The sequence below is a fragment of the Pelophylax lessonae genome (genome assembly GCF_965119305.1).
Source record: "Pelophylax lessonae genome assembly, chromosome: 5".
Lineage (NCBI taxonomy): Eukaryota > Metazoa > Chordata > Amphibia > Anura > Ranidae > Pelophylax > Pelophylax lessonae.
The window spans coordinates 382,008,586-382,031,019 of NC_138772.1; the positions used below are offsets into that span (position 1 = coordinate 382,008,586).

Sequence of the window (22,434 nt, forward strand, 5' to 3'; positions counted from 1 at the left end):
GACAATAATAAATATCTCTGGTGCTGCTACATTGTGTGTAACTTCATCTACTCTTTTTTTTTTTTCTTTTTCATTTTTTTAACCTGATACAAAGTGCATTATTTCTTATTTCCTCCATCAAGTACTCTTCAGTGTCACGGTAAAGTAAAAATAGCTATAATAAGATAATAAAATCCACACAGGAATAAGTCTGAGCATAGTGCCATCTAAAAGATGGGTGTACACTCCAAGGGCTTGAGCCCAATAGAGGTAAAAAAAATAAAATAAAATAAAATGCTAAAGAACAGAGGTAGCCAAAGGCTTAGTGGAATGGTAACCTTTCTTGTTCAGAGAGCCACTTAAAGCAAAGCTACTGCTCAAACAAATGTTTGTCCCTCCTCATTGGGAGAGGTTTTTCTAAAGCACACTACCCCAATCAGTGCGTTTCACCCTGACCTCTAATAGGGTGGTGTCCATTGCCCTATCATACATATATTTATTAACATTAAAAGGTGCAGTCATATTTACTGAGTTTTGATATTGCCTGCCAGTACACCTCTCCTAGGCCACGGTCCTGTTCACCCAAGATCGCTGCTTGTTGAGAATTAAAGGTTTTTTTTTTTTTTTTACTTCAATTTAAATGTGAATCCCTGAATCACATCACTTACTGCTTTTTGGAACCACACTATCAGAATTATCCTGCTACGATGCCAAAGCCAGTGTAAACCACTGGACATGAGCTTCATAGTTAAAAGAGTAGTGTGATGTTTGTGCAGTTTTGTGTTCCCACCAATAGGGGGTTCTAGGGACCTTTTTTTCTTTCTTTCTTTTTTATATACCCCCCATCTAAAAACAGCTAATGTTTTCATTCCTGTCTACACTCAGGAGACCTGTAAGTGTAGGCTTCCAATTATTAACACATAACTTGTGGGGATATCGCTTTCAAATGGACACTAATCGTTTGGTATATAAAACAGACTATGTTGACTTTCTTATTTACCACAAATGCAACACATACTAAAATATGCACTTATTGGCTCAATCTGTAAAGCAGTACAAAGCAATGATGATGATGATGTGCAAAATGCAGTTACCCCATAGGATTTCATTTTACTACAATCAGATCAGTGAGATGAATTCTGATAAGTTGCTATGGCTTGCTGTACTTTGCACAAACCTCTTTACCTTACTGAATCATCCTGTTGTGCTTACAGAAAGTCTGCAGTATGTACTTCTCAAATATGTCCTAGTTCAAATGAAATAGATTAGTCAGCCGAGGAACCCTAGTACTTTCTAGCAGAAGGTTGTAGAGCAAGTGAATCACCTACCCACTGCATGCTCAGCCTAGCAGTAAGGGGTGTACAGTGATTTTTTTACTTACAGAAAGCTGCAGAAGTGATAGTCTGGGGAATACTACCTTAAAGAACGCAGGAATGGCTTATGGCCCTATCTTCTGCACAGGTGGCCGTGTAAGTGAGAATTGCTAAATTCACTAAAAAGTGCAGGCGTTGCCATTATCTATGCCCAGAAAGAGACCAATAGGGTCCTTAGTAAGGGGAGTGAGCAGCACTTGTACAGAGGAATGGTTAGAAAAAAATAAAATAAAAATAAGTGTCCTGTGAAAAAATAAATAGTACAAGGACTTGAGCTGCCCTCTTACGTAAAGGGAAAATGAGACATTTAAAAAAAAATCTTAAAAAAATAAAATCAAAGCAAAGAAGCCTAGAAAAAAAGTGCGCTGTAGGGATGTTCCACCCTGTGTGGAGCAGTACAGAGGAAAGAGACAGAAAGTGGCAAAGGATTTAAAACCACAGGCTCCACAGTGAAAATGATTACAAGAGTTCATATTGGCGGAGGTGCATTCTCTGGATGATATCTCGACAGTCATTGAAAACTCTGCGAATGTTCTCAGTGTCTACGGCACAGGTAAAATGAGGATAGCAGTAATGTCTTCCATCTCCACTTGCTGTACTTATCCGCTGCACAGACAAAAGAAAACATCTTGTTTTATAAGCTGTCAGAATACATTCATTGAACATTATACATGTCATTTGGAGAAAGATTTGGCTACACATGAGTCTCATTTAAGTGCTGTAATAAAACAAGACATTGAGAGCATGTCGTCTTTGAGGAAACATGTTATAAGTAATAGGAAGGCTACCCAATTTCTCCCAGCATTCATTGGGGGACACAGCATCAAATCTCTGGGTATACAACTGCCTTTGAGTGTTCCCTCCTCATTGAGGTGTTTCACCCCTGCACACATATACACAAATAGTAAGTTCACTTTGAGCTTTGCCATCTCTCTCCAGCTCTGCTGGATTAAGATGCCTAATGTGAAGAATCTTATAGTCTGAAAGCTGCCGGTAATGACATACAAGACCATCAAAAGGATTTTTTTTGACGCAGCCATCCTGCTCAGAATCATACTGGAACCCCTGACTTGGGTATTCACTGAAGCTTTGCTATACTTTGGTGGTGGGCTGGCTGTGTACAGAGGGCCTGCTGTGCTCTACTAGGTAAAGGTGTGGGAATCCATAACTATTTAGCGCTTTTTTCTGTGGCTGGTGAAGCAGCAGCCATTACCTCTGACATCTTCGTGATAATACCCTGGTTACCAAGCTCATCCTAACAATTTCTTTGTCACGGATTCTGAAAGTAATGTACATACCAGGACTACCTAAATGTTAGAAAAAAGGTTTACCCTTGTATCTTTCGTTCATTGACGGACACAGAACTTCTTGACCGATGGGTTATACTGCCCCCTACAGGAGTAGGACACTAGGCAGGAAAAATCTTTACCACACATATGGGGCAGTCGCAGGGGATATACTCCCACTTCCTGCTAGTCAGGAGGAAGGACATAGATCCTTGCTGGGATCTCTGGTCCTAACATTTTTTCCTTTTAAATAAAGCACAAACAGTCCAAAAAAAATCGTGATTTTTTTCCTTCAGCCTACTGAAGATTTAATAAAGTGGATAGGATGTGGTTTCAGAGACTCCAATTCCCTCTACAGCACCACGTGACAGCTGATGTTGTGATGGACCCTTACCAGCTCATCTAAAGCATGCACTCAAAAATAACCAATGGCTGAACAGGGATCAGTGGTTTAAGGGGTCTTCCCACAACCCAGATGAGTCACCGTGTGGAATAGTAAACATGGACTCTTACCAAATGATTATAAGTCATGTGCTAAATGCTGGATGTTCATAAGAAATTCACAAACTCCAGGACCTGGGTAGTGTTCCACTAGCTCCTGCTTACTCTCATCCCTGTATAGATGCTGGGTCTCACTGGAAAGCACCTCTCAGATAGGCACATATACAGCAGTCCCCAGGCTTTTTGAAGAAACTGCTGCTTGTTTCACCATGTTACAACGTGGTTACATTTTCAATTGAAAACAGCTAAATAAATTTCAGGTGAATCAAAACTAAAGTTCAATTGGGCTTTAAAAAACATGATATTAGAAAATTCAGGCTTGTTGACTGCTGGCAACACAATAAGCTAAGGCAATTGTTCTGTTCACTGTAACATTACTTACTAAAAATTCATCTCGGATGAAGAACTTAGCTCTGGTCACTTTGGGATCCTCTCCTGCGTCCGGTATCGCTATAGGATAAAATGCAAAGCATAATATTATTATTATACAGGATTATATAGCGCCAACAGTTTATGCAGCGCTTTACAATATAAAGGGGGACATTACAATACAGAAGGAATAGGAGGGCCCTGCTCATGGCGCTTACAATGTAAAGAGAGAGGGGGAGGCGGTACAAAGGCGATGATCTGATGAAGGGGACTCAAGTACAGTTCTTAGGTGGAGGTGGGGTTGGCTTCCCTGAATAAATTAGTTATTAGCAAAGAAATGTATATTAAATTTGACGAGCCACCAATCCTTGTACTACCAAATATATTATTCTGGAGCAGGTAAAAATACAAGCAACAAGTTGGAGTATTGTTATTTGAAGATCGAACATTACAAGGTTTAGGTGCTCACAGGAGAGAGTTTGGGAAAAATAAAAGGCATCGTTCAGTTTGGGGTTTATACTATTATTTTATTCTTTATAACTTTATTGTTCAAGACATGTCTACTTTAAAGCTATCAGGCAGAAGTAAAATACACAGATCACGGCAGTTCTCCATTCATCAATACATCACTAAATGTCATTTTCCCCCCCCTAAAGCAAGCAGTGTAAGTACCAGAATCAAGGCAGCCCCTGTACAATGGAGCTTAGATCAGGAATGGGAGAAGCAGCACAGAGCTAATCCAGTTAAACATGCTAATATAAGGATAGAGAGCTCATCTACCTGCTGCTTCTGTTTTTTCACTATCCAATCACAGGCTGAGGGAGGAAAAAGACCTGTAAGGCCTGGTTTACACCTTTGCAAGTTGCTTTTGATCTATTTCTGCAGTGCTTTATGCGGTGCGTTTTTGCACATGCGTTTGAAGGGGTTTTTTTTGTGTTTTTTATGCTTTTTCTTTTTGGCCAATTTGTTCTTGGGCAGATAAAAAAAACACAAAACAAGTCAAAAACGCATTACATGTTTTTCTGCAGCATCTCTATTGAAGTCTATCAAACCAGAAATGCACCAGTTTGCTTAAAAAAAAAAAGTCCCTGATCCTTCCCAAAAACGCAGCGGCTGAAAAACATACAGATATGAACGTGTCCTATAGGAAAGCATGTTGAATCAACTGTTGTATGTTTCTGCAAAAAGCACCAAAACACATGGATGTGAACCAGGTCTAAGTGTTACTGAACAGCAGCAGAGAAAATGGAGGTCAGACAGGGCTGTGCTGTGTAGCAAAGTTGTCTAAATTTCAGGACTGGGTGGATACAAAACACAAATCCTTTAGGCTGGGTTCAAACTTTTGTGATGTCAGACATAGCATGCAATTCACACGCATTGCTGTGCAGATCACATGCGATGTCTGTGCAATGCAAACTCAGTCATACAGATTGTATGGCTGAATTCGCATCGCATTCAGTTCAAAATGGTGCAGAACCCTTTTTTTTGGTCCGCACTGTTCACACTTATGCGATCCGATTCCTGCACCATGCTGGTTCCCGCATTGCATATGTTTGAACCCTGCCTAAGGCAGTTAAAATAGTCTTCTTATATATTTTTCATCTTCATATTTAACATGATTTCTGTGCAGGTTCCCGCATCACATGTCTCTCGCAGGCAGTTCACACTGCCCTATGCCAACCGCTGCGGGTGTCAATATAAAGTTAATGACACCCCCAGATCGGTTCACAGATCGCAGAGTGAAATGGTGCAGGAATCGGATTGCAAAGGTGTGAACACCCATGTGACCTGATTCTAGTGCGGACCAAAAAAGGGTCCTGCACCATTTTGGTCCGAATGCGATGCAAATTTATCCATACAATCTGTATGGCTGAATTCGCATCGCACAGACATCGCATTTGATCTGCACAGCAATGAGGTGTGAATCACATGCAATGTCTGACATCGCAATAGTGTGAACCCATAAAAGCTCTCACTGTAGAAGTTGAGACAGCAAAGAACTTGTATATTCAGAAGGTATACACAACGGAAACATAAGCGTTGTCACACAGCCCTTGTTATGAACTCTGTAGCTTAGAGAAAAGTGTATGCAGTCCTTTGCTTTTCTTCCATATATTCCCATTGTGAATGCCATTTATATCCATGTACACAAACCATTTATCTTTGTGCTTACCATCATCAGGTACAGTGTAGCGCACATATTCTGGGAAGTAATCTTCTATTTTTGATTTTCCTGCCAAGACTTTTTCAGCCAACATGTCTTGTTTGTTCAAGAACAGAATTACAGAAATAGTTCGTAACCACCTGCAAAGAGCAAAATGTATTTTACAGATCTGTTCTACCGAAGAGTGTGCCACATGGGATGCTCTGTCTGGTTCCCATAACAAAACAGTTACCTCTGTAATACTCATAGTATATGGTGGCACAAAGCTCTGAATTACTGTTTATAACCTAGGGTGGGGGGTGGGGGGTCCCAAAGTCACACGACAGCCAAGATCCCTGGTGTCCAAACTGTGGCCCTTGGGGCCATGTTTACCTGCCTAGGTGTTCAGTAAGGGCCCGTAAAGGAAAGCATTCATTAGTCTGGCTTCTGTTAGTTTTTTTTCTCTGGTGCTGATTTATTCTATGCTTACTTTAAGTTTTCTTCTTGCATTTTTTATAATGGATCATCTGGGTAGAAATATAAAAAGTGCCTGTATCATTTCTGCTAGATCTGATCATCTTCAGTACTATGTCCATAACGGCTACCCTCTTACTATAGTATGTCTACTGCCACTAACAATTTGTAGCATTATATACACTGAGTGTTATATGTGGTCATTTGCTGATGTCAAGTAACTTGACTGTAATGCCTTAGGCTTCCAGCTTGTGATCGCTATTATTCTATCACACTACATTAAAAATTTTAAGGTAAACCTAATACAGTTTGGCAAACCTGTGCTACTTTTTGCAAATAAAAAAAAAAAAAAGAGAATAAAGGTTTTTGTTAAACAACTCCTATTTTGACAAAAATATACAACCCCAATTTGCAAAAAAGTTACGAAGCTGTGTAAAATCTACATGATAACATAATGCAATGATTTGCAAAGCTTATGAACCCATATTTCTCTTTCATTTATTGACGGACACATCTCCTGATATTCTTAACCATTGGGTTATACCGCCCCCTACAGAAGTAGGACACTAGACAGAAAAAAAGTCTGGCTACACTTATGGGAAGTCCCAGGGGAAATATTCCCTCTCTCTGCTATAGCTACTCAATCTTTTCCTGCCTAGTCAGGCAGTAAGGACCTACTTTCTTGCTGGGATCTCTGGTCCTGGCAATTTTTTCTTTTTGGATAGAAATTTTTCTCCTGTTTTTTTTTCCTGTGAAATCTACAATCAACTTCAGGACTGGGCGACGGGCTGGATAATCTAGACCCAGTGGTCACCCCAGTCTGGCCAGCGAGCGCGCGCCGACCTCAGCTCCGCGCTAGTTAGGCTGCAACATAGCCCCACCAGACGAGGGCTGGCCTGCGAGATAAACACCTAACTAGGTCGCATAGAACCAGGTCTCGGTCTGAGTCGCAGTGTTCCTTCTGCCCGACAGCCCCCCATTTCGATGTTCTGTCTGGAGCGGTGCCCGCCCAGTTCCTGGTATGGTAAGTAGTTGTAACCTCTCCCCTTGGAGGGTTTTGGGGTGGTCGGACCCCCAGGTTCCCCTCCTTCCCATCAAGCACCCGCCTTCATCTGTCCCCCATCCTACCCCCCCCCCCCATGTATCTGAAGCTGTGTGGGTGGTCTGGTCCACCTCCAGGGGTTCTAGGCAGGAAGCTATGCTGGCGATGGGAGCGGGGGGGGGGGTTTGGGGTGCGCCGCCAGCGGCCAGACAATCGGATGCCAGGGCCCGCCGTCCTGCCTGGGCCTGGCCTTGAGGCCTAAGGATTCCTCCTGGGTCCCTGGGAGCCTCGTGGTGCCACCGTTTTGTTGTAGCCTGTGTGCTCAAGGCACTGCAGCCAGGTTTGTGTGGTCTGGTGGTCATTTTGTGGTGGTTTGATATTGCAAATAGCGGCGGCCATGACTGTGGAGCCCTTTGGGCGGCGATTTTGGTGGTGGGAACCCCCCTCATCCCCTGGTGCTGACTCCTGGATCTTTTCACTTCCTGATCGCCGCACATGGACTGCAGATTATCCTGGTTGCTGCAGGTGCCTGTTTCTGCTGGGTGGTGATTCTGGTGGGGACCCCTCCCTCTCTGCTGAGGATCACTTGGTGCTTTGTGCCTAGCAACTGGGTGGTGCTGCCAGCGCGGAGGGGGTTGTCCCTTTGCAGTGTTTTACACTTTTTGTGGGGTCCCCCTGGTGACTCATGGAGTCTTTGGAGCACATCTCCCCACCTGATCCATCGATGCACTGATGGCGGTCCTGGAGTCCTTTGTTTCCCGGGTGGGAGTGGTTTTTGGGCGACGGGCTAGAAAAAAAGCACCCCCCGCCTTCCTTTGCCTCATTAGATGCTGAATTTGATTTCGGCCACCAGGGACGTGGGTCTCCCTGCTGGGTCTGTGACCATGCGCCCGGAATTCTCAGATAGTGAGGCTGATTCCTCCACATCTACAACCGTGCACGGTTGTAGCACTGATTGTATCTGTGCATGAGACCTTAAAAATGGAGGACGAATCTGCAGCTGGCCATGAGTACTATCAAGAGTCTTCTTTTAAGGGCCCTTGGACACACACTCCTTGGTGAGTAGTTTTCTTCAAGGAGTTAGGCACTTGGCCCTTCCAGTGTGGTGTCCATTGCCGCCCTGGGACCTGAATTTGGTGCTCTCAGTCCTTCAGAAGCCTCCTTTTGAGAATCTTCGGGAGATTCCCCTGCTTACGCTGTCCCAGAAGTTGGCCTTCTTGGTGGCTATTACTTCTGTGCGCAGGGTGTCGGAATTGGTGGCTTTATCCTGTCGTTCACCTTACTTTGTGGTTCACAGAGATAAGGTGGTTCTTCATCCCTGTCAGTCATTACTTCCAAAGGTTTTCTCTGGTTTTCATTTGAATGAAGACATTGTGTTGCCTTCCCTGTGCCCCAGGCCAAAACATCCAAAGGAAATTGCTGTGCATGTCTTGGATGTGGTCACCAGGCGTCAGTGATGCAGGTTTGCAAGGCGGCCACCTGGTCATTGGTGCACACTTTCACAAAATTTTATTAAGTGGATGTGTTGGCATCTGCGGATGCTTCCTTTGGCCGCAAGGTTTTGCAGGTTGCGGTTTAGAGCAGGGGTGTCAAACTCAATTTCATTGGGCCGCATCAGCATTATGGTTTCCCTCAAAGGGCCGGTTATATCTGTAAGATTAGATGTCCAGAGCACCCCACGCCCCCTTACATGAGATGTCAAGACCCCCCCACCATCAGAAGTTAAGAGTTCCCCACCCTTCCTTACATCACAATGCACCCCCTTATCTTGTGCTACTGCCAGGAAGAAGATGCGGTGGATCAGGGAAGAAGAAATTGCAAGGTCTGGAGGACGACCAGAGGAGGGCTGGAGTCAGCTTCCAGAGTCTGCTGAATGCTGAGTCCAGGGGAGTCAAAGGCAAGGTGGTGTTGCGGCTTCACAGAGAGGTGCAGGATCTGTAGGAGGAGTTCTGCCCTCCTCTCTGCTGCAGACTGCTAAAAAGGGGGGCGGGGGGTGGGCAAAGACGAGCCTTTCTGCAGCAGCACAGAGAAGGACAGGATCTGGCAAAGGAGTTCTGTCCTCTCTGCTGCCGGCTACTGAGACAAGGGGGGTGCTGCAGCTGTAGGAGAGGTGCGAGGGCCACATCAAATGGCCTGGGGGGCCGCATTCGGCCCGCGGGCCTTGTGTTTGACACCTGTGGTTTAGAGGACCTGGTCCTCTTTGAGGTTGTATTGCGTTTTTTCAGGTAAGCTCCAGTTGGTTTGGTTGAGCTCCTGTTTACCCGGTTGGCTTTAGTTAGCCTTGGGAATTTATTTTTTCGCTATTCCCACCCCTCATGTTTAACACTGCTTTGGGATGTCCCAATGGTTAAGAATATCAGGAGCTGTGTCCGTCAATGAACGAAAAAGAGAAAATTGGATTTTTGACTTACCATAAAATCCATTTCTCTGATGTTCATTGACAGACACAGCACCCACCCCTCTGTGGTGTTGTATTCTTCTGACACTGCTTGTAACAAAACTGAGTACCTCTAGCAGAGAGAGGGAGTATATCCCCTGGGACTGCCTATAGGCGTAGCTAGACGTTTTTTTCTGCCTAGTGTCCTACTCCTGTAGGGGGCAGTATAACCCAATGGTTAAGAATATCAGGAGCTGTGTTCGTCAATGAACATCAGAGAAATGGATTTTACGGTACGTCAAAAATCCCATTTTTATTCACAATAGAAAATTTTTAAACTGAGAAAATTTACCATTTTAAGAAAAAAAAAAAAAAAGGTAATTTTAAAATTGATGGCAGCAACACATCTCAAAAAGTTGGGACAGGACAATGTTTACCACGGTGTAGCATCCCCTCTTCTTTTGACAACGCGCTGTAAACATCTGGGAACTGAGACCAGTTGCTGGAGTTTTGGGAGAACAATGTTGTCCCTTTCTTGCCTGATATAGGATTCAAACTGCTCAACAGTTCTGGGTCTTTGCTGTATTGTTCATTTGAAGATGTGCCAAATATTTTCAATTGATAAAAGGTCTGGGCTGCAGACAGGCCAGTTAAGCCAAACTATTGTCTCGATACAGAATGCAGTTTAGCAATGTCCTGATAAAAATATGCAAGGCCTTCACTGAAAATGGATTTAAGCATATGGATGAGGAATTGGCTGCACTTTCGTAAGATTACTTTTTTAATTTCAAAAAATGTTTATTCAGGAGAAAATAAACGCGTTTCACACGACTTGCGTGCTTGGTCAAAAAGATGGTTTTGACAAAGCATACAAGTCGTGTGAAACGTGTCAACCCTTTCTCCCCTGCTGCAAGCCTTATACCGTCTGTGTTTATTTTATTTATTTTCTCCTGAATAAACATTTTTTTAAATTGCATCTTACGGGAGTATAGGCAATTCCTCATCCATTCATCCATGATTTTCTGCAGCAGTGGCAGGGCATGCACCTCGGGCTTGGATGTTTGTTAACTTTCAGCCCAGCAGACTCACCTGGAGCAGCGTTACCTGCATCGGATGGAAGCATATGCTGCTCTAAAACCAGGATATATCTTTCAGAAATGACGGTGCCTTTTCAGATGTGCAAGCTGCCCATTCCATGCGTACTAACGCATCCCCATACCACCAGAAACGCAGGCTTCTAAAGTGAGTGCTGATAACAAGCTGGAAGGTCCCTGTCCTGTCTTACTTTGCCAGCTTTTTATTGCCCTGCCCCAACTTTCTTGAGACATGTTGCTGTCATCAATTTCAAAATTACCTAATTTTTTTTTCTTACATTTTTACAATTTAAACATTTGGTATATTTTCTGTTTTCTATTGTGAATAAACTATGGGTTTATAAGACTTGCAAATTATTGCATTCTGTTTTTGTGTAGATTTTACACAGCATTCCTAACTTTTTCGGAATGGAGATTGTTCTTTTTTACCACTTACCTATCAGGTTTTACTATTATTATTAATATTTTGTTGGGTTCATAAGGTTGGTTGTTTTCAGCACTATTTTAGGTATTTATAGGATTTAATTTTTTTCTATTTTTCAAAATAGAAAACTAGCAAGTACTTATAAATACGTTTCTGAATCCCACTGTAGTTCAAATTAACAATGCTCTGTCAAAGGAACACATTCCAAAGAGATGAACACTAGCCCAGGTAAGTACGGCCTTTCTAGCATACAAAAGCCCCATAAGCACTCTATGCAAGGTCCAATTTTTAAAAGTGTAATGCTTTCTCCCCCTTCCCCGCCTTGCTGAAAGTATATAAAAAAAAAAACAAAAAAACTTGTCATCCTGTTGACGAGATCCTGATGAATGCTGAGTACTCCAAGTCTCATATTGCTGAAGTGTCTTCGTCTATACTCTACGTTCCCCAGATCTCACCCTAAGGAGGATGATGTCCCCCTCTACACTTTTAATCAGTGAGGAGTGCATTTTGCAAGGTCCACTTTAATTATTGACAAATGCGACAGAAAAAAGTGCTGACAATTAATTATCCTTAAATTATAAGTTTACCTTTTGTAAAAAATAAATAAATAAATAAATGCATATCTTTAAGCCCCCGTTCACATAGGGGCGACGCTACTTCGAAGCGGCCGCCACGGACTTCATAACATTCAAGTCTATGGCGGTCGCCCCAAAGAAGCTCCGGACCCTTTTTCTAGGTCGGAGCGACTTGTGTCGCTCCTATTAGAACGGGTCCGCAGCTTCCCTATGGGAGGCGACCTGCGGCGACCTGTGAGGCGACCAGGTCGCCTCACAGGTCGCCCTAGTGTGAACCGGCACTTACAGGCTAACAGAAATGTGCATTTATTATTATTTTTTTTTTTTTACACTGCAGCCTGTAAAGCATTGCACCTGCGATTGGCAGATTGTGGATGTAATGCCAGGATCCTGCAAACTCTCAGTCAGCTGTCTTCATGTGCCTCCCATATGGGAAGACAGTTACTGAGAGTCTCCAGGATAAAATGTATATATAGCCTAAAGCAGGATAATAAAATAGGAGTTTCAGGGCTTCAAAAAAATAATAAACATAAAGTAGAAATTCAGTGTGCAAGATTTGTCAATGTGAAAGGATTGGCCAAGGGCCTGAATACTTCTAAAAGGTAAAATACATTCCTGTGAACAGCAATCATTTTCCCTAGTTAGAAAGTCTTCAGGATTCAATTATCTGCTGTATGTTGCCATCAAGTGGTCAAACAGCAAACTGCATCTTTTTCTGTTACATTTTAAACCTCACACATACATAAATACAAAGAATGCATTAATTTCCTATGCCTTAAAACAGAAGTCCTGACTACAGCTTCTAAAATGACTGACAAGACAGGAGGTGTCAAGTACAGCCTGGTCTAAAAGATAAGCACTGCAAGCAAGGCCATACCCAATTCATCAAGTACACAGACTCTGGCCTTAGGTTACAACACACAGAGCTTGCTTTTAACTATGTTGTTGGGGAGGGGGTTTGTAGTTCACCTAAATATTTAACCAATCTACTCTTGATATACAAAAACAGTTTTGCAAGTTTGTATATCTTGCAGGTTCCTGCTATATCTTTTAGTTACTAAACCTTCCTGGATGGTTTACCTTGGACTGCAGACACTAATTGTTTGTGCTCTCCCCCCACTCTGCATCTTTCTACAGTAGATGCACGCTGCATCTTTCTTTTTTCAGATACCCCAATTACCCTCCAAAATGAAAATATATTTGTAGACAAATTGGCGTCCAACCAGACAGGTTCTTGTGAGTGTGGCAGGGACATTGGGATTTAAACTCCTCTTAGGTAGGGCCTGTACCAATGGTTTCGCAAGCACTTTATAACTATGGGAAACAAAAAAACAAACGGGACTTAACTTCGAACTGGGAATATTGTTTTATGGAGTTCAACTCCAGTAACCCGATGATATGCTGTTCATTTACGCATACCAGGTCCCCAGCTAAATGCATGAAGATTATCTGTGTGTGGGACCCTGGAAGGTGCCCAGGATACTCTAAAGGAATTTTTAATTATACCTGTTGTTCCAGATACTTTTGAACAGGTCCAGTGCTTCTCGTAGTCTGTTTGTGTTATTATCTTCCCGTATGACCATATTGTAACTGCTACTGGCAACTACAAAAATGATAGCTGTGACATCTAGAAGAGAAGGCAGAAAAGACATATTTTGTAATTTACTAGTATCATTTAAATAAAGCAAATCAAGTGTCTACATCTTTTAAAGTGCACTCATTAGTTCTGAGCACCACAGATGTCTTGGAAGTTAAAAAGTACTCCAAATTTTGAGCAAACGCTACACAAATGAGTTTTGTTGATAATGCACTGTCATATGAAAGTAATAAAATTATCACTGCTAAAAATTAATTTACAAGTAAATTACTAGAAGTATAAAGTATACTATATTTAATAAGCCTCTATATATTTAATAAAAAAAGTCCTAAAATTAAAATATGTATCTTTCACCTAAGCAGGACATGCTGCTATTTAAAACAATTCACTGTACACACAAAACATCTATCCTTTTCTACAATATTGTCCAGCCTCAAGAACTAGTGCCAAGGAATTTAAGATCTACATAAATGTACAATCAGCTGCATGAAAACATGGTAAGCACTTAGAAAATTTCTGGATTGATGCATAGATGTCTTCTACACACGGTTATTTGCACTTTATCTTATTCATAACAACAACCCAATTAGTTTGATTTTACAGACTCGCACAACATTTTACATATGTCAGTAAAAGAGTCGGGTATTTCAGTAAATTCAGGTGTGTCTGGGCAATGAGCTAAAGCTGGAGAGCGCTTTGTCATTACAAATAAATAATATATTCTGACCACTAGATGGAGAACTAGTCCTGTCCTGAAACATACATAAGAGCACTAAACAATAATACACCAGTTACACATTGTACAAAAAGATTGCACAACTGATAAAAGTTACCATAGAGAAAGGGGGACTCAAAGAAAATGTCTAATCAAACTGAACCATACAGTGACCAAATACAGAGGAAATGGATTTTCTGACTTACCTTAACCACTTAAGGACCAAGCCTATTTTTGACACGTTATTTACAAGTTAAAATCAGTATTTTTAGCTAGAAAATTACTTAGAACCCCCAAACATTATATATATTTTTTTTAGCAAACTCTCTGGAGAATAAAATGGCGGTCATTGCAATATTTTTTTGTCACGCTGTATTTGCACAGCGGTCTTTGAAACCCAATTTTTTGAGAAAAAATGCATTTCACTGCATTTTAAAAGACTAAACAGTAAAGTTAGCCCAATTTTTTGGTTTATTGTGAAAGATGATGTCACGCCGAGTAAATGGATACCGAATATGTTACGGTTTCAAATTTCGCACACTCGTGGAATGGCAACTACGGTACTTAAAAATCTCCATAGACGACGCTTTAAAATTTTTTAACGGTTACCACTTTAGAGTAACAGTAGTTCTTTTTTTTTTAGAATTATTGCTCTCACTCTGGCAATCGAGGCGACACCTCACATGTGTGGTTTGAACACCGTTTCCATTTGCAGGCGTGACTAACGTATGCGTTTTCTTTCGTGCGTGAGCATACGGCGACAGGGGCACTTTAATTTTTTTTTCCCTATTTTATTATTTTTAGCATTGTTTTTTAAATAAATAAAAAAAATCTGAATACCTTTATGACTGATGTAAACATCCCTTGTGACAGTAATAGGCAGTGACAGGTACTCTTTATGGAGGGATCGGTGGTCTAAAAGTCCCCGGACCCCTCTACTGCACTTCAAAGTATTCAAAATGCTGAAAACTGCATTTTTGAATACTGACAGTTTTTCAAATTTGGCGCAGTTAGCCACCAAGAGGCACTAAACAGGAAAATGACGTCATGACGCAACTTCTGGGTTACTACATTGGAGACCCGATCAAAGGGACTCCAACCAGCTGGCGGTCATGTCGGCTGGTTGCTCGGGTCTCCCAGTGGGACGGGAGACCCGGGCAGAGCCACGGAAGGCGGCGGAGGGGGGTTTGGGACGTCCCCTCCCGCTCACTGATACAACGGCCGAGTGGCTCTTGAACCGCATCCGCTGTTATCTTTTGAAAGCCAACCGCTGGCTCTAAAGAACGGTACCGGGATGATGCCTGTGGCTGCAGGCATCATCCCGGTATAACCACTTCTCAGAGCCAAGGTACAGGTACATCGATTCGCGGGAAGTGGTTACAGGTTGTACCTTAAAATGTTCCACTGCCTGTTCCTCCCTCTTACCCCCAAATACTTACCTGAGCCCTCTCTTTATCCAGTGCCCATCTGCATAAACGCTGGTCCCTGTTCCTGGTCTCACAAGATAGACTGAGAGCAACAGGAGCCATTGGCTCCAGCTGCTGTTAGTCAAATACTGTAGGAGAGCAGGGGATGGGGCTGAGCCTCGCTGTATGTTTGACTATGCAAGCCTGGCTCTGGAGAGCGCCTGAACATAGCAAGCACAGGGCTTGCTATAGGAGGAGTGGACAACACCGGTGGGGGGACCCCAGAAGAGGAAGTAAAGGGCCCCACTCTGTGCAATACCATTGCACAAAACAGATAAGTATAAACCTTTTTTATTTAGGAAACAAAATTACTTTACAATCACTTCTAAACGCTGTGAGTACATTATAAATCATAGGAGTACATTATGGAGTACATGAGAAGTAGTCAGGTACAAAGTGATATGCAGCTGCCTTCAGGAGATTGGACACTGGCAAATGAGAGCTCTAAAGATAGTTTAGAATAACCCCCTTCATCTCTTAGCATGCCTTCATTTTCTAGCAAGCAAAAATATGAGTGGATCATAAGAAACAGAAGAGGGTCCCATGACCTATTCCAAAAAATAGATTTTTATGGTAATTAAAAAATCCCATTTTGTTAATTGTATAATATGGGACACAAGAGAAATAGTCAGGTACATAGGGGTGTCCATAAGTAGCCCCGAGGGGTGGATCACACATAAATGAAGGCCAATGGGCCTACAAAAAACAACAGAATATTGGGGGGAGGGGGGCTCAAGAGATTAAACAGCTGCCTGAGAAACCTTATGAATGAAACCATCAGCCAAGGGCCTGGACATCCATTCACCTAAACCTGTGCACAGAAGACCAGGTGGCAACCTTTCAAATCTGATATTGAAAAGCAAAAGAGGCACTAACTGACCTAGATGAGTGTGCTTTAACAGGAAAAGAACAGACCTCGTCCCTGAGAAAAAAGGCTTGAATGAAAAATTGTGCTTCTTAACTGCTTGTGGGCCAGCCGCCGTAGTTTTACTGCGGCAGGTCGGCTCTGTGCCGTGAATACGACGCTTCATGGGACCACTAGTGGGGGGGTGGGGGGGTGGGGGGCGGGGGCGCCTAAAATGATGAAAAAATTTGGTTTTTAAATTTTTTTTTCATTGGGAATGTTATATAGCATTAAGTAAAAAATGTTTTTTTTTTCCTCAAAATTGTCACTCTTTTCTTGTTTATAGAGCAAAAAATAAAGACCGCAGAGGTGATCAAATACCACCAAAATAAAGCTCTATTTTGGGAAAAAAAGGACGTCAATTTTATTTGGGTACAGCGTTGCACAACCGTGCAATTGTCAGTTAAATTAACGCAGTCCTATATCGCAAAAAATGGCCTGGTCATTATGGGGGTAAATCCTTCCGGTCCAGAAGTGGTTAAGGAAACCTTCAGAAAGTACAAACAAAGTTGGACTGTCATAGGGAAGCTCTATCTGAGAGATCATTTTAAAACAGTACGTACTACATCCAGACAAGGCAGGAGAATCTCCTGAATGTTTTGGAACCCGAAAGAGAGATGGTAGGATTAAGGTAGAAGGATGAAACTACCTTGGTAAGAAAAAAGGCTTTGGGACTCTGAACAACCTAGTCTTAGTGTAGCACAAGAAAGATTTAATAACAGGATAAGGCCACAAATTCAGAACTTCTCCACATGGAATTAATGCAATGAGAAAAGCAACAATAAAAGAAATGGTAGACAGTGGATTATCCTATGAGGCTTAAAGATTGCGATCTCATGGATTCGCTGGGAAACGCACAGGAAGAACAACGTGAGTGACACCCTGTATGAAGACCTTCACTAAGGAGTTAGAAGCAAGCAGTCTCTGGAAAAAAAAAAACACCAAGGCTGAGATTTCACCCTCGATAGTACTCAAGGCCAAAAGCTGATCCACACCAGACCAGAGAAAAAACGGGATTTATCCCATCGAGTCCTTTTGGGGATTAAATTGTTTGTCTTGCACCAAGAGAAAGATGCTTTCTAGGTACAATGGTACGTTACTGGAAGTCGATTTCCTAGCTTTCAAGAGCATAGGGATAACTAACTCTAACATACCCCTGTCCCTCAGAACCTGGGCTTCAACAGGACTTCATTGCCAGTGATCTGAGAAGCAAGGTGGCAAATCAATCCTTAGGGCAGAAGACCCAGACAAACTGGAAGGGCCCACGGAGTGCCTGCCAGGAGTCTAACAAGGTCCAAGTACTATGTCCTTCAGGGCCAATTCATTCATTGCAATGATAATCAGGGGAATGCCCTACATCTCCGATTTTTGAAGTAGATGAGAAAGAACCTTCAGAGCAGGGAAGGCATAGATTAGACTGAATTGATCCCACAGATCCTTGGACCTTGGGACCATCTTGGTCAGTTTGCAGTTTGTTAAACCTGGAAGCCAAGGGGTTCCACCTGCGACATAGGTTTTTAAACATCTCAAAGTGAAGAGACCAGACATTGATGACTGGGAAAGTCTGCATGCCAACTGTCCATGCCTAGGCGTGAATGGCAGACCGGGCTAGAACGTGATATTCTGCCCAAGCCAGAATTTGGTTGGCTTCTCGTTCAGCTGTGAGACTTCTAGTTCCCCCTTCATTGTTGATGTATGCAACAGCTGTGGTATTGAACAACTGAATCTGGGGTGGATGATCTTGCAGTGGAAAGGTCCAGGATTGCAGAACAACCAAATTTCCCTGAGCTCTAGAATACTGACTGGGAGAAAAGCTTTTCCTGGGGACAAAGCCTTGTATTGAGAGGGTATCAAAGACTTCTCCCCAGCCTGTCCTGAAAGCCATCCAGACTGTTGGGAGGAAGGGCTCTCCCAACTCCAATGCTGTGACCTACTATGTCAGGACAAGCATGATACTGCGGGTCACGTGACTGAGCTCTTGTCCCATGCAGCCGGCATGTTGAGTTGCAACAGTCTGAAGTGGAGTCTGGACTGAGGGAGCGGAGGGTCCTGGAGTCCAACTGAGGAAGCAAAGGGTTTTGATTTTGTTCTTAGGGAGGAACATTAAACAGACCAAAGGGGAGGGCGAAAAATTGGTAATGCAAGCCCACAGCAAAACAGTACACCTTGGTGCATCAGGAACATGCAAGAAGTCATCACTATTGTCTACAGAGACTAGGAGGGCTCCTCCCTTTAGATCCAGGACAGATGTCCCTATTCGGCTTGGAAACGGTGAAAAGAGCAATGTGCAGGTCTTCCAATCTCTGCAGGGACATTGGTAGATGTGACAACATGAAGCAGGGTGGAGGTAGAGACCAATATTCCAGCTTGTAGCCTCTAGATACCATTTCCTGGATCCAAACATTTTAAACATCTTAAAAACCAAATGGCTGCAAAGGCCATCTTTGAAAACTGGGGGCGTCCCTCATTCAGAGGAGGACTTGTTTGTGTAACTGGAGGACTTGGGGGGTCCAGGCCCTACGATGGAACAGAGTTCATGCTTTGCCTTGGAGGCCTGGGAGAAACCAAAGTAACTCTTCTTAGGCTCAGAAGAAGGAGGTTTCTCTGAAGGAGATTTCACTTTCTTTTTCTGGGAAAAAAAATAATTATTTTCTCAGTGACCTCTTTGATAAAATTGTCCAGGGATTTGCCAATGAGGCATTCCCCATCAAAGAACACACGCAAGAGTAGCTTCTTACACTGACCATTCTCAGACCAACATGTACGCCAGAGGATTCTCCCTAAGTGTACTGAAAAGAGTCCCATTCTGGATATTTGACAAATAATATCCCCTAGCCCATTAATGCAATAGAGCAGGAGCATAGGCAAGAGTTCCAGTTGTTGGAGGACACAAGGATCATTTAGGATAAAACCAGGATTTCGAGACATGTCCTTGGACTGCTAAAGTCTGGCAGACTGACAAGGCTGCAAAGGCAGGTTGCAGGGCAGGGCCTGCAAATTAAAACAAGACTTCCAGCCTTTTACTCACAGGGTCTTTAAGACTGGGTTGTCTTTCACAAGGACAGTTTAAATCTTGTTAAGACATCAGATAGCTGGGTCAACAACAAGGACAAACCACTATGTTAGGAACTCCCAAAGGGCTTGGGAGGGGTGAAAACTACCAGTAAGACAGTTCCTGTGTGGTCCTTTGGACTTAAAGTATTGTGAGCTTCAGACATTTTTCTTTTGCATATAAAGTTGGTGACCTTATGTTGTACTGAAATGATGTGGTATGACCCGAAACAGGCTGCTCCTGCAAGACAACCTAAAATAGTCATGAACTAAAACAGCCTTTGTATATTGAAAGGGGCAAAAAAATGCTTCCTAACCTCTGGAGCTGTCTAAAATCAGTTACAGAAAGAATGCAAGTGGAAAAATTGCCAACATAGAAGTTCCCACAGTAAGGGTTATATACTTTTCAATCAAGAACTTTGATTCATTTATAGGTTTATATAGCACCAAAATGCATCCAGCATTTTGCACTGCCTTGTCTTTATTATGATTAAGATGAGGGTCAAATCACAGTAGAAGACGATTACTGCACAAAATATTCACACTTGTGTGTTATAACCATATGCAGCCTCTTTGCTAAAAACTTTGTGGGGAATTTAAAGTAATATTAAAGGCAATTTTATTTAACAAGAGAAATAAAAATTACAAACAGGTTTTACTTACCTGCACTATGCAGTCATTTTGCACTGAGCAGCCCTGATCCTCTTCTCAGGTCCCCTGCCGGCGCTCCTTGCCCCTCTCTCTTGCCAAATGCCCCCAGATCAAGCAGCTTGCAATGGGGGCACCCAAGCATGCTCACTCCTGAACCACTGCTCTGCGTCTCCATTCATACACAGAGCCGCAGCTCAATGGCTCCCCCTCTCTCTCCTCATTGGCTCACTGGTTGTGATTAATGTGGTCTCAGCCAATGAGGAGGGAGAGTCCCCGGAGAGCCGAGGTTCTCGTACAAATTGCTGAATCGCAATGGGGGATCAAGTATTAGGGTAAATAAGGTTACACCTTCATGCATAAAATGCATGAAGGTAAAAAACCATGAGCCTTTAGAATCACTTTAAAGACCAAACTGTATGATCAATATCACTGTAATCTTCAGCCATGTATAGGAAGGGCCATGAAATAGTAAACAACTGATCGGAGATTCCCAGGCTCAAATCAATGCCTCACTGACTTCTGTCATTTTCATCCATGTATAACTATGGCACTTTGTAAATTTTATGGATGAAGAATCGGATGTGTAGTTTAAGCTTTGTTCTCTATGAAATCAGATGTAATCTTACCATTAAAACATTGGATCCACTTTCTTCTCTCATCTCTTTGCCCTCCTACATCAAACATACTGTAAAAAAAAAAAAGAAGGATTATCATCATTAGAAAGAAAGAACAGTCAATGTTCTAGGATACCTGTGCCTTTGTCAATTATTTGTGGTGTACATAACAATAAAATAATAACTACTATTTTGTGGGTACAGATTAGCGTAAATCAGATTGGATGCTGTGGATATCACGCCTTCATGTGATGTTTGTTTGTTTCCTATGTTGTTACCAAAAATCTCTCATTGGCATCTATAATGGCAATAAGTGAATGGGCCTCTACTATAAAAAGACCTGAATTATTGAACCATCAACTGTCTGGAAATCATTGAACAAAGTCAGCATTATAAAAAAATGATGGGAAATAAACATGAAGGTCAGATTTAGCAGTATAAAGTGACAGTAGAATGTAGAACAGCCCACATATCCATTTTGCTGAAATCATTTGAATGATATCTTTTAAATTCAGAAGTTTAGATATGTTTTTGTTTCATGCATAATTACATTGGTCCAGCCTGGCTGATCCCTGTAGAAGCTGGAAATCGCTGTAGTAGGTTACAGCTACCACAGTGATCACCTCTCGCTTCCAGGTCCCATGCTTTGAGGCTGCCCTGCTGCTTCGTGAACTCGGGGGAGGGGGTCACTTGAAAGGCACAGACACGATTCAGAGAACACTTTGCACCTTCTTAATCAATGCAAAGCGTTCTCTGATTGGATGAGATGGAGAGGTGGGGCAGTGACTTCTTCCCATCTAAAACTAGGACCAATGTTTTGGGTAAAGTTTCACTTAAAGTTTTAAGAGCAACATGTATGGTTTCTTTCTTGTATTCTAAACATAATAAAAAAATTAAACACGAAAAAAAACCTAACTGCAATACAAGCTTACTTATTGGAAAATCTTACTTTGGGAATGCATTCAAGAAAGGTTTACTTACTGGAAATTAACTTTGTCTACTTGAAATCGCGTTTCAAAAATCCCTGATGTCAAAACTCTGCATCTTAATAAGTCCTGTAAAGATTAAAACTGGTCACAAACAAGTTTTTAAAGCACAACATCTTACAGACTTGTATAATAATGAATATTATAAAGAGGACCCTTCGTTGGGGGGGGGGAGGGTTACCATTCTCTGATTCTTCAGTGGTTGGAACAGAAACTGGGGCTTAAAAAGGAGTCGGAGTAATCAGAAGTGGGGAACAAAGCTTTTAACCACTTAAGCCCCGGAAGATTTTACCCCCTTCCTGACCAGGGGGTATTTTGCGATTCAGCACTGCGTGACTTTAACGGACAATTGCGCGGTCGTGCGACGCTGTATCTAAACGAATTTGGCGTCCTTTTTTTCCCACAAACAGAGCTTTCTTTTGGTGGTATTTGATCACCTGTGCAATTTTTTGATCACGCGCTATAAACAAAAAAAGAGCGTAAATTTTGCAAAAATAGCAATATTTTTCAAATTTTTTTATATGAAATTCCCCCCAAAAAAATGTAAAAATCAAAATTTTTTAACATTTTCGGCCAATTTGTTTTATGCTACCTAGGTTTAAAAAAAAAAAAATCGCAAAAAGCGTATTTTGATTGGTTTGCGCAAAAGTTATCGCGTTTACTAACAAAGGGAAAGATTGTCATTTTTGTTGTTTTTTTTTTTTTAACGCGTAATGGCGGCGATCTGCGTTTTTTTTTGCGGTACTGCGACATTGCGGCGGACAGATCGGACCATTGACTGACATTTTTGACACTTTTGGGGTTACCAGTGAC

At 42.2% G+C, this 22,434-nt stretch overlaps 1 protein-coding gene across 2 annotated transcripts in view; it reads right to left on the reverse strand.

The window, feature by feature from the left end:
- Window positions 1-821: 821 nt before the first annotated feature.
- Window positions 822-22,434, reverse strand: part of GNAL (G protein subunit alpha L) — a 493,784-nt gene continuing 472,171 nt past the window's right edge. For both annotated transcript variants that reach the window (XM_082258085.1, XM_082258086.1), the window contains exons 7-12: window positions 21,617-21,690; window positions 20,648-20,706; window positions 13,144-13,264; window positions 5,682-5,812; window positions 3,522-3,589; window positions 822-1,958 (exon numbers count right to left, since the gene is read on the reverse strand). In XM_082258085.1, coding sequence (XP_082114211.1) covers window positions 1,812-1,958; window positions 3,522-3,589; window positions 5,682-5,812; window positions 13,144-13,264; window positions 20,648-20,706; window positions 21,617-21,690 — 600 coding nt within the window. In that variant the 3' untranslated portion in view covers window positions 822-1,811. The remainder of the gene's footprint in view (window positions 1,959-3,521; window positions 3,590-5,681; window positions 5,813-13,143; window positions 13,265-20,647; window positions 20,707-21,616; window positions 21,691-22,434) is intronic.